Here is a 12,347-nt window from a genome sequence, read left to right as displayed (position 1 = left end):
TCAATTGGATTTACGACCATTTGGTATGATTGACAGGGTCACGTGAAAACTGTACTTCAATAGACCTGTTATTGAATGTTTTTTGGTAATGTTAATAATCTGCAAATCTATGTGCGGATTGGCGTAGAGTGATTAGGCTAAAGACAAGCTTCTAGTTTGGCTGTGAACAAGAGGGGTTAAGAAATGTTCACCTGTTACCCAAAAGTGTGGAAATTTATATGGGCAATGAATGGTTAGCATCCAAAACTTGTCATGTTAGTTGTATTCATCAAAACAAATGTCCAGTCCAAGATGATGAGTTCAACTACCCTGACTCGCTGTAGGCGCGTTTTAAGAGGGAATTGAGTATTGTTTTCATGGTCATAGTTGGCTCACCATCCTAAAAAAGCTGGGGCTGCTTAAGGTGGCTCAAAACAGTTTACAGTACTTAGATTTTGATGGGTCAATATAACCACTCTTTATCACTTAATGCTACAATCATGGTATCAAAAAACTGCCCAGTCATTAGTGAACACGTTGTTATTATTTTTGTGACACAATAGGTTACCATAGCAACAGCATGATCCGCTAAAACACCCTACAGGTGCTTACAATTCAAAAGCGGCACGGTGAAATTGTTTTATATTGTCAAATGTTAATAAGACGCAACTTTTGGCGAAGTTTAAAAATAATATGCACATTGGGTTCAGAGCCACCTTAAAGTTTTGAAAATTTAAGGTGGCGGTTAAAAATAGTGGCATTTCGTCGTGATCACCCTAGGTGAGACCAAAGTCCGTGATTTACACCCCTAAGAGAGACGACGAGCATCTCCGACCTTTTCACTTGGAGTCCCCCCCCCCCCCCCCTCCCAGTGATGCAAACAACAGCCACGGAAGCCAAATCTGACGCAGTTTCCAGTGTTTATCGGAAGCGAAATTTGCTCGTCGTCGTGTAAGAAATGTTGTGTGTGTGTGTGTGTGTGTGTGTGTGTGTGTGTGTGTGTGTGTGTGTGTGTGTAGACGGGGCAAATTTTCTCTCATTTGTTCTCTAGGCTATTTGATAAAAATATGTACAGCAAAGACTTGATTTAACGTTGAAAATTAAGTTAATCATGATATAAATAACTGTTATTCGTAAGTTACCAATTACTTTCTCAAAATATTTATTTTTTACTTATTTATTCATTTTGTTTTGTGTTTTTTCTCTCTCTTTTCTTCTTTTTTCTTTCTTTTTTTTTTTTTTTTTGCAGTAAAATACCTGTCGGAGGTAAGAGATGTTTGTTATCCCTAATGCGCGATAGATTTAGGCTTCTACATGCAAATAGCAGACCCATGAACTTCCATGAGCTAATATATATTGCAACGCTTTAGCGAACATATCAGGTTTCAAAAATATATATACATATATTAGATATATCCACACGGTACTTTCTGAAAAGTACACCAACCAGTTCATTGTTGTTACGAAATTTCTCATCCCTATTTCCCAGGTCTCGCTCCTATCAACAGCATGTGCTCCAAGTCCCGTTCAAATGGTAACGTTCAAGCTGATCTTGGTCTTCAAACTGCACTGCACGTCGCACACGAGACGGGTCACAAGTAAGTGAAAAAAAGTGGACAAAAGAAAAGAAAAGGATGTGAACATAAATACGACGTATTTTATATCCTTTACCTTTATTTAAGTCGCCACCCAACCCTTCAACCCATTCATGAAGATTCTCTTCATTCACGCTTCCTCGTGGGGAGTTTACAAACATGAAATGACTCCCTAAACAACTCCTGGGAGGAGACTGCCGATGCATCCGCCCTGAATATATTCTTTAGGAAATTCCATTTATTGTAGACACTGCTGCCTTACATGCCAGCAGGCATAAGGGTAGCAAGTAATTAAGTATTGTTGGCACAAATTCGTTCTTGGATAAAACGTTTTCTGGGAAAGTTCAGCCAACATTCTAGCAAGTGTATATGCTAATCCAGAGATTTTCCAAGATGAGTGGGATCGGGATAGGTAATTCTGAGTGGAGCGGGATCGACGGGATTGAGCCAAAAATAGTGGCGTGATTCGGGATTTTTATGGTGGAGTGTCTTTCCTCTTTCGTATTAACATGCCTTGTGTCTTCACAGCTTCAAGTTAGCTCATGACAAAGATGTGGGGTGCAATTCAAATGCATATATTATGGCTGCCTCTTTGCCGGGGGGTGTTTATGCTGCCACGTGGTCAAACTGTTCCCGAAATGTCTTACAAGATTTTCTGAAGTAAGTTTGCCTTTGGTGTTCGATTCCAGATGTTCCTTATAACGATGATAAAGTGCTGTTGTAACAGAAATGAAATGTATGTATATTTATACAACTAGTTTATAGTGCATGTTGAACTTGTAAGTGTGGTTTATGCATTAATAAATTAAAAAAAAAAAAGATTCCATGGGATAGAAATCCTGATTGTATTTCGAAACTGAACGTCTTTGGTTATTTTAATACATTTTCAAATTAGACTCTTAATCATCTTAAAGGATAAAATGGACCTTTCACAAATCAGTCGAAGAAGAATGCTCATGTGGAGAAAACTAAGAAACTTCGAACTGTTGCGTAATTTCGAACTACGAAGAAATTATATCCTTTCAACTGATTTAACACAGTTCGGCACCAGTTTCCCCCTGTTTTGAAGAAACCGAGCAAAGAAAGATCCATCGGGGCCTGGTGTAACGAAAGCTAAGGATTCAATCATGTGCCATCGTTCTGTTGTGAGCTTGGTCATTATCGATTCTTTGATTTCACGGCAGAAACGAGGCACGGTCCTGGTGTTTAAATGACCCACCAACTGCTGCTCCACTTCCGGCTCTCCCCCCTCAGTACCAAGGAAAACTCCCTGGGGAAATATTCAGCGGAGACGATCAATGTGTCATGCAGTATGGCACTGGGTGGAGAATGTCGCCATATCAAGCGGTAAATATACCGTTAAATAACATGAATGTGCGTTAAACCTACATCCCTTTTCTTTCTTCTTTAACTCAGAGTTTGTACAGACTACGTAAACTATACATGTGCAGCGTAAGATATAATAGAGTGTCTACACATGACGTCACGGCAGCCATATTGGTGTTCCAAAACGATGAAACGGCGGCCATGTTGCCGTGTGTACCAAACCGATCTATGGGAATTGACTTCTTTTCGTATGCAAACACTTTCTTTTATTCACATAAATTTGCATGTGTGCTGGCCACGTGAGTGAAAACGCTCTATTTGTCGAATTATTCTCGCATTTTGATTGGTCCTTACTTATGATCAACTGGAGGACAGACGCATTTATGACGTCATTAGCACTGATGTCTTTGCCTGTGTTCGTACCCGTGCCCCGCAATAAGGGTGATTAGTTTGAAAAAGATGTACGTTGTGTGAGTGGAAGTGTTATATATAGAGATGAAATAATCAATCAATCGCTTTAAATGCTCTAATTTGTATGATCGAACATGTATTTTTTCTTGATTATGGAGTCATGACTTTACCGTTCGTTTTACCGTTCTATGTTTTAAGAAATCTTTTTAAATACGAATAAAGTATATAGTCTTGAAATAATCATTAATAAAGGTAATTTAAGACTGCGCAGGGGAAAGCTGGTGTTGCGAGCGTTAGTTGATTAGTGAACCTCTCTGGAAAATTAGGGGCTATATTTGAAAACCTTATACTTTTATTTCAATGAATATGTCTTCGTAATTTACAATCCTTAAGCTTTCAGAAAATATATACCTCACTGGGGTTTGCGTCAAACGTCTGGACGTAACGCGGCGCCAAGGAATTGTGGTCGTTTGCGGTATACTGATGCGTTAACATAAAATTACATAACTACGAAACGTAGATTCTACGTTTGAAACACTCCTTTCGAGTCTCATTTGTCAATGCAATTTCAGGGTGTTTGTGGTACGTTGTACTGCTTCAAAGATGGCACTCAGCTGAGCTATACCGCACCAGTAGCGGACGGGAGTCCATGTGGAGTCCGTTCGGTATGTAAAAGTCTCCATGTGTAAACTTGGTTTTAATAATTTCAAGGTAAAGTGTTGTCAGTCAAAACGGAAGGATGAAGTTGATAACAATCGCAGGAAATCTAGTTTATTTTTGCATTTAGAGGAAATAACGACTAACTGAAATCTATCAAGGAATGTTTTGATGTTTACTGCGTTGCGTGAATGTTAATTGTGATAAAAGCTACAGCCGAAAGTGATCACGGACGTCCCTCGTGACAGAAACTATTAAGATGTTCACAACGCTTGTGCCAAGAAAATCTGTGAGACGAGAATACAGTGTGACAAAAAAGGTGATTACAATAAGGCTAAAAAGATGGCAGAATAAAACGAAAAGGAAGGTCTTAGACAGGATTAATTTGAAGGTAGTCAGAGATGAAAACGTCGTCACGCAACACCTCTCTTGAAGCCGTCACTGGCTAAACCACACGAAAGACAGAGGGAACCCTCACTACAGTTTAGAGTGTAAGCGAATGATAAACTCTTGTGTTTTGTCTTACGTGTCTTCTGGCGGCCATTTTGAATTTTAACTTCGGTTCCAGACCTCGCACTAGCAGGCCGCGTATTTGAAGTTCAAAATGGCCGCCACAAAGCGCAAGACACGATAGCTTATGAGGGCTCCCTGGAAAAAGAATGCAATTCTGGCTGAAACAGCCGTTAGTGGGCGAATTAAGTGTTGCTCGATTACCTAAATAACAGCTGTGAAGGTGACTAAAACGACGGCTGTGAGTGGAACTCCTCGATTTACAATTAATTGCATTGTCGGTTTGTAGTGGTGCATAGGCGGAGAGTGTGGGGACAATGGTCGACCGAGAATCCATGGAAAATGGAGCGCGTGGCCGTCAGTTTACTCGTCATGTACCAGGAATTGTGGTGGAGGAGTGCAGTACAGAACGAGAGTTTGTAGAAATCCTGTGTAAGTTTGAAAATTCATATGTACAGCTAAAGAACTGTTTACTCCTCACAATAAAAACATGCTTTAATTGTTGTCTTTTGCTCAAACTGGCGCGCTGTTACCACGGGGCTACGGGCAGAAACCACAGGCAGCCCTGGAGTAGAAAGTGGCGTCACTTCAATACTTCTTCACTTAGCGTCCTCTTGTCTGATATGTGCACCAGCAATCCTCAAGGGATAGGGAGAAGGCTTGTCATTTCTTGGTACTCTAACACGCTTACGCAATGTTTATTCTCTGCTTGGATGCGACAACTACGTTTTTGTCCAGTTAGGATGTGACAACTATGTTGTTTCCTGTACTAGGATGTGATATCTACTTGGTTTACCAGGTATTTGTTAACTAACGTCTTTTGAAAGTGTCAATTAATCATAGACCATTTTCGTCCTGTTGGTAGCCCATCTAACGGAGGATCTCCATGCAAGGGAACGGACAAAGAGTGGAGAATTTGTAACTCTCAGGTTGGTTATGATATGTAGGAAGTTATCTAACAATCAAAAATAAATCCAAAAATAAACAAGTATGTAACATCGCTCTACGGACTTTTACCTTTAAATTTGGAAGGGCAACTTCAAGGGAAGCCCTGGGAACTAGGTTCATAAGATAACTACGACTGAAGGAATTTACGACGGGATAATAACCCTCAAACTTGAAAAAGAAAAACTGGTAAAGAGTTTATTTCCGGGTTTCCTTGTGCCTTGTTTCAAAACAAATCCTCGTGCAAAACTTTTCACTTGAAGAAAAGTTTGAGTTGCGTGAAAATGAACTTAGTGTAGGCCGAACACATGTCAATCGACACTTTATTTATACACATTACGCCTAAGAGCCAAGTAAGCTCGATCAAAATACGAACGTTGTATGGCACAAAATAAATAATAAAATGAATTAAATTGCATTGTTACAAAAACATTGGTTTCGCACGAAGACTCGTTTTGACACCGAGGTAGAAGGCGACTCGGAAATGTTCTTTTTCTGAAGATGACGTAGCCATTTTAATTTGTTACAAGCAAAACTGTTTGGTAGTAAGATTGCATTCTTCACAAACGAGAGACGAACAAGGGGAAACAAATAAACCAGATTTGATGTCAGTTACTTTTTCAAAGCCGTGTATTACCGAGGATAATTTCCAATCTTATAGAACAACAACAACAACAACAACAACAATAACAACAACAATAACTTTATTTGTACTCATTCATTCAGCTAGAAATTAAATGAACAAAAATAAGTTTAAAATAAAAAGAGTACATGGCTGCCCGAAATAATCTTAATGGGCTAATAAGACTATAGAAACCGACAAATTAAGAAACCCTTGTTTTTGCTTTCATTTTGCAGGCGTGTCCGAAAGATATATCCAAAACCTTTAGACAAGAACAATGCTCTCAGAGGAACAGCCCAGCTCCCTATTATCAGAAGTCAAGTATGACGTGATGCTGATTTTGTTCCATCGTTAAGTTGCAGGCGATGAATATTTACTAGCTGAAGTGAACTATTGTTAGTCGGTGTAAAGAGAGGATCCTCTATTGTCGGTGCCTACTGATGTGGTGGTAGGCCTGGTGGCTTAACGGCCCTAGACAAAGCCTTCATGTTTTATCTTTACTTGCAAACTATAGTTACCCTAGCCTGCGGTGCAAGCGGTTTTTATACGTCTCACGCGCCACCTTTCCTAGCGCTTGCTCTTAGCGCTTGCATGTGTATCGCACTTCGCCTCGTGAACTGTAGTCTGTTACCTTTGTATTTTATGTATAGCTTGGTAGTTGATTTGTTACAATTTTTGTTGCTCTTGGCGTGGTCTCTTGTCGCTCTTGAAAGGGAGTGATCGACACAATCAGGGTCAAAATGCTAAAATAGTAGAAATTGTGTGACGTTTCTTTTTTTTTTTTTAATACAGTGGAATCCCGATTTCTCGAACCCTCAATTTTTCGAACCTCCCGACAACCAAAACCAAAAGTCGTTCCCCTTCCCTCAGTCAAGCAATTACAACAGTAATTTTACCCCCCCCCCCCCCCCAATCTCTCGAATTACCCCATTTTCAACCAGTTTTCGTTTCCTATGGACGTTCGAAAAATCGCGATTCCGCTGTGTGTAATTCCATTCAGGTCCCTGTGCCCTCTGGTGTATATCTGGGAGGACTGCTATTGGTTACGGTATTGTCAAAGACGGAACACGATGTACATTGAATGAGTCTCCGACCAACTTAGATGTGTGCATTCAAGGCAGTTGTCAGGTGAGTATGGTGTTCACAGCAACGTTACATGGTTGGGGTAGCATGGCCTACTCCCTTTTAAAACTGCACACCACAGCTTAAACGAAAAAGGAAGGGAACAGAAGTGATTTGAATCTAGTTAGACTATCAAGGTTGAGGCCGCTATAACGTTTACGTGCACGTATTTAGAACTGATGATTTAGATCAAAGAAAACGCACGATCGACAACTAAACATTTGAAGAATATTCAATCATCCCCTTGACCTAATTTACACGAGAACGATGAAAGCAACCCAGCATGGTTTTTCCTAGCAGAATAAGGCGAAATACTTATTCTGAACGGAGAATAGTTTAAAACAGTGTTGAGCTCTTATGGGACTCTGCAACCAAGTCAGCCCAAACACTGGTGTGCTTCAGATTATTATTTTACCTAATCCTACCTTTTTGGTACGCTTCAGAGGTAATATATCAAACACGAGAGACAGTGTTTCATCGGAATATCCAAACACCGAGAAGAAAGTTGAAAATACGACGCGCAGCGGAGTATTTTTGACGAAATTCGAGGCGTTGCATAATCGATGAAACACTTTCTCGAGTGTTTGATATATCTTCTCAATCGAAACAAAACTAAGGAGTAAACGGAGAAGTAAAATCGTCAAAATCTATGCTAATTAAGACCGGGTATCCAAACCTCCTTCGCGATTGTGATTTTTTTGTTGTTGTTGTTTCAACTTGATGAATTAAGGCCCAATTAATAATGAGTTTGAGAAGCATATATGCACTGTCATGCTCGTTTGGCTCGCCATGGTTCTTATTTGGGCGAGACGTATCCAAATTCGGCTGAGTGGCCACGATATCGTAGCCATGTCAGGTCAGTGACTTGATATTGTAGGATTTCAAGACGGTAGACGCGGCTTCTGATTGGCTGACTGCGAATTTGGGTACGCTAAGCGCCAAGAGCAGACGACGCTACCACTAACTTTAGTATAGTATGTAGCGTGAGGCTAGTATCGGTTTACTTTGTTTGACTGGACACAGGAGTACGGAGGAGTAGTTTGTGCAAGGCTGGCGTGTCAACCTTCGAGTGTCCTGAACCGAAAACTTTTCGAGTGTGCGGAGGTGTAAGCGTCTGCTATTGGCTCACTCAACAATGTAAGTGTATAGCTCCATCCCTTCCTGAGAGAGGGTGGCTCGTGTTCCAGAATTATCGGATTGCAGATTGCCATGTTGACTACTCCGATCCGCTCTCTACTGATGAAGCAGCGAAAGACTGGTTTTTTGAGGGGCCCCCTGAAAACCGCCATGGCGAGTTGGGTTCCCTCGTTAAATATTATTTTTGCTTTTACTTTTATTATTACTATTATTATTATTATTATTATTATTATTGTTACTGTCAGTGTCACTGTCGTTGTCGTCGTCGTCGTTATCGTTGTCGTCGTTATTGTTATTGTTATTATTATCACTATTATTATTATTATTACACGATATTTCGCTCATCCTCGTGCAATTATTGTTATTTCTATTATCGTTTTCAGCCTGTAGGCTGCGACCACGTGCTTAAATCCAATACAATGATTGATCGATGTGGAAAGTGTGGTGGGGATGGAGACACTTGCTTCATCGTTTCTTCTAATTACACTACTTCTCATAAAGTGAAAGGTAATCACAAATTTTGTATCCTTCACCGACAGTGTGTACGCTTTTGTTTGTTTTTTCCTCTGCCATGGAGCCCGGACCAAGCACAGTCATTTTCGTACAAAATGATCGAGAATCAAATTTTCAAATGAATATCAAGGCCGAACCTAGCTCATTCAATAAGTATATTACCTGATGTTCCTGTTTCTCTTGAGTTTTTCTCTATTTTTTTTACAATGATGGCTTTAATGGCATTAATTAATCCAGGATGAACAACAATTAACAAATGGTTAACGGCGTAGCGTATATTATTTAATTACGGATGAGAGATTTTATTGACGATTTCTCTCGCACGGACGTTCACGCTAGACTAGCTAATGATGGTTTCGATGTTTTTTTTTTTCTAGGTGCTGATAAAGCAGACCTAATGGTCAGACTTCCAGTGGGTTCTTATAGTGTCCATTTCCTGATGAGGAAATCATCCAATAATTACATTGGTGAGAACACGTAGCAAAATAGTGAAGCTTTCCGATTTTCATGTCTCTCACTAATTATCGAAAAGTTCGCATTGCACATAACAGCTAGCAGTACTACATAAATATTGATCGATAGCTTCCCTATGATCACACAAGATCGATGGTTTCATTCACAGACTAAAAAGTAGAACCACCTTACAATACCCAATACTTTTCATCTGATTTATCACACACTATAGACTAAGTTCTCAAGTTACGTGTAAACCGCATTGAAAAGCATAAATAAACAGTACCGCAAGCCCCGGGGGGAGGTACTCCCTTATATGGGTATATAGGTCTGTGCGGCCCCAAGGGGTATGGGTTTTCAGCCGTTTTGGTCATAAACAGGGTATCGATTTTGGCCATTTTTGTCATAAATAGGGTATGGTTTTTGCACTCTAGTCGTAAATTGGGTAAGCTTTTTAGAAGAAGCTACTTTTTCATCATTATCGATAAGATCATCAATAGAAGCCCTCCATAAATTATGTTTAGGGCAACTGTGCCAGTCGCAACGGTCATAAATAGGGTAGTCAGGTCATGAATAGGGTAGGGAAAATCGCAGATTTTGGTCATAAATAGGGAAGGGGTTTTGGGAAGCGGGCCGCACACCCCCAGGCAATTTTTCTGGGAGTACCCCCCGGGACCGCAAGAAAGTACTTCTCCACAGCTTTCATTTGAGTGGTCATACACCGGGTTTCATCCACAAACTTAAAAAAGTAAAAACCACGTACCTTGTAGAGCATGTCGAAGCATATCAAGCAGCACTACACTTAAGTTCTGTCCAGTAGCAGTTATTTAAATAGCCACACTAAAGGGGTTTTCCACAGATTTACAAGTCAGATCTACCTTTTACAACAAAATAAACAGCACCACATGAAAGTTCTGCTCGATAGCTTTCATTTTAGTGGTCACATAATAGATATTCATCCACAGACTTGAAAGTTAGAACAACCTTGTACAGTATAATAAACTAGCACATGAAAGTACAGCTCAGTAGCTTTCATTTGAATGTTCCACACACTACGGTTTCATCCACAGACTTGAAAGTAAGAACCACCTTGCACAGCTAGTAAAGAGTACCGCATGAAAGTACTGCTCAATAGCTTTCATTTGAATGGTCACACACTAGGGTTTCATCCACAGACTTGAAAGTGAGAACCACCTTGTACAGCGTAATAAACAGTACCACATGAAATTACCACTCAATAGCTTTCATTTTAATGTTCACACACTAGGGTTTCATCCACAGACACAAGTTAGAACCTCCTTGTACAGCTTAATGAGCAATACCACGTGAAAGTATTCGAGAGTACTTCCTCTTGAATGCCCGCATACATGTGTATTACATGTACATGTTTTTAATAACTCGAACCACATTTATGTTCTGGAGGTTTAACTCTGGCAGTGATCTTTTTAGGGGTTCAAACAGACAGCGGGACACATTTAGTGGGCGGTGCAAAAAGCTCAAAAGTTCAAACAGTGATTGCTGCTAACACAACTATACAATACACTCGTAAGAAAGGCAAATATAAAGATGAGCTGCAGATTCCAGGTCCTACAGATGCGTTCCTAAGAGTTGTTGTGAGTAAATACTCTACTTTCTCTTTTTTTAGTGAACTTATAGGCGATTTGCATGATGGCCTCATTTGACTAGAACTACCAGAATCCTTCACTTTTTCTGTTTCTTGTGCTAATCAGGGCAATTGTTACTTAAAACCCCACTGGGAATTCAAAATTTAAAAAATAAAGAAAAAACGAAAGGAATTCTGTTAGTTGTAGTCAAATGACGACAACGTGCAAATCTGCTATTGTTGGAAATATGCACACATTCTTGAGAACATATTTTTTTTATTTCCTACCATAAAGCGAATAATCCGTCGGAATATTTGCTTGGTTTTCTTTATGTTATTTCATTGCGACGATAAAGCGAATTTCAAATGAGTGTCATGAACCCAAAACCAAAGTAATCACTCTAGCCAATCACAAAGGACACAAGCAATCCAATGGAAACGCGAAGCACGACAAAACATGTGCGAACGAATGACGATTGGTTTTGGTTTTACTTCAGGTTGGCGCGAGTTTTTTAAGCTAATCGTCTATCGTAGTAATCCAAAACCGATTTCTTTTCGACACTCAAATGAAAACCGCTCTATGAATCTGATGTGTCCGTTCCCTTGTGAATCTGCGGCATGTTGAAGTAACCTTCCAACGTATAAACTGATGTCACAGTAGCTTCGGTGGCTATCAATGTGGTAATTGAAAAGTCACAACTGGGCGTAAGGCCCAGTTCAGACGTCGTGCTTCTGCCGTGCCGAGCTTAAATGCAATTTGGTTCGACTGTGGCACGGCAGAAAAACAACTCTGATTCAGACGTCGTGCCAGAGTCGAACCAAATTCAGAATTTACTGATACCTCGTAACAACTCTCCTCCTAGCTCCCCGAGGGAACGCAATCCCGCCAAAATATATTAATATAATTTATGAATTTTGTTTGGCGCGACAGAAGCACGACGTTTGAATCACTGCCGTGCCAGAGTCCTGTAGCACGGCAGACCTTGTCGAACTTAATTGCTTGCCGATCTTAATTCAAAAGTTTGATTCAGACGCCGTGCTTCTGCCGTGCTTTTGTCGAACTTAATTCCTGAATTTAGTTCGGCACGGCTGAAGCACGACGTCTGAAGTGGACATAAGAGACAAGGATTGGAGCAAATAGTTAAAACAGGAACGTGGCTTTCCCGTCGTCAAAATGAATGTTTGTTGTTCTTTTTGTTCCTTGTCTGGAAGGATTTGGAAGTACATGTGTAAATACAGGAGAGAATCCATAATTGGATTAAATAAAGGAACGACTGGTACTTACATTTAACAGTGATTGTTTCTAATTCTTTTTGTTCTTTGTCTTGCTTTAGTATGTTTACGTCAAAGGAGAGAATCCGGGAGTGGATTACGACTATATAAGACCCGTTAAACCTAAGGAAACCCCACCTGAGAGAAACTTTGAATGGGCGCTGACTGATTGGACTGGCTGCTCAGCAACTTGTGGCAAGGG

The 12,347-nt window shown here is 40.2% G+C and overlaps 1 protein-coding gene across 8 annotated transcripts in view; it reads left to right on the top strand.

The window, feature by feature from the left end:
- Window positions 1–12,347, top strand: part of LOC110047025 (A disintegrin and metalloproteinase with thrombospondin motifs 16-like) — a 39,347-nt gene that overhangs the window by 21,598 nt on the left and 5,402 nt on the right. For all 8 annotated transcript variants that reach the window (XM_089293428.1, XM_020752747.2, XM_089293423.1 and 5 more), the window contains 13 exons: window positions 1,229–1,245; window positions 1,469–1,577; window positions 2,103–2,234; window positions 2,759–2,921; window positions 3,884–3,976; window positions 4,768–4,910; window positions 5,344–5,407; window positions 6,282–6,366; window positions 7,046–7,173; window positions 8,688–8,811; window positions 9,195–9,284; window positions 10,720–10,883; window positions 12,208–12,346. In XM_089293428.1, coding sequence (XP_089149554.1) covers window positions 1,229–1,245; window positions 1,469–1,577; window positions 2,103–2,234; window positions 2,759–2,921; window positions 3,884–3,976; window positions 4,768–4,910; window positions 5,344–5,407; window positions 6,282–6,366; window positions 7,046–7,173; window positions 8,688–8,811; window positions 9,195–9,284; window positions 10,720–10,883; window positions 12,208–12,346 — 1,451 coding nt within the window. The remainder of the gene's footprint in view (window positions 1–1,228; window positions 1,246–1,468; window positions 1,578–2,102; window positions 2,235–2,758; window positions 2,922–3,883; window positions 3,977–4,767; window positions 4,911–5,343; window positions 5,408–6,281; window positions 6,367–7,045; window positions 7,174–8,687; window positions 8,812–9,194; window positions 9,285–10,719; window positions 10,884–12,207; window position 12,347) is intronic.

Source organism: Orbicella faveolata, unplaced genomic scaffold, assembly GCF_042242905.1.
Source record: "Orbicella faveolata isolate gen_17 unplaced genomic scaffold, um_ofav_v1 contig_25, whole genome shotgun sequence".
In the NCBI taxonomy this organism is placed as follows: domain Eukaryota; kingdom Metazoa; phylum Cnidaria; class Anthozoa; order Scleractinia; family Merulinidae; genus Orbicella; species Orbicella faveolata.
The sequence above is the reverse complement of the archived record's forward strand: the minus strand, read 5'-3'. Positions and strand labels throughout refer to the sequence as shown.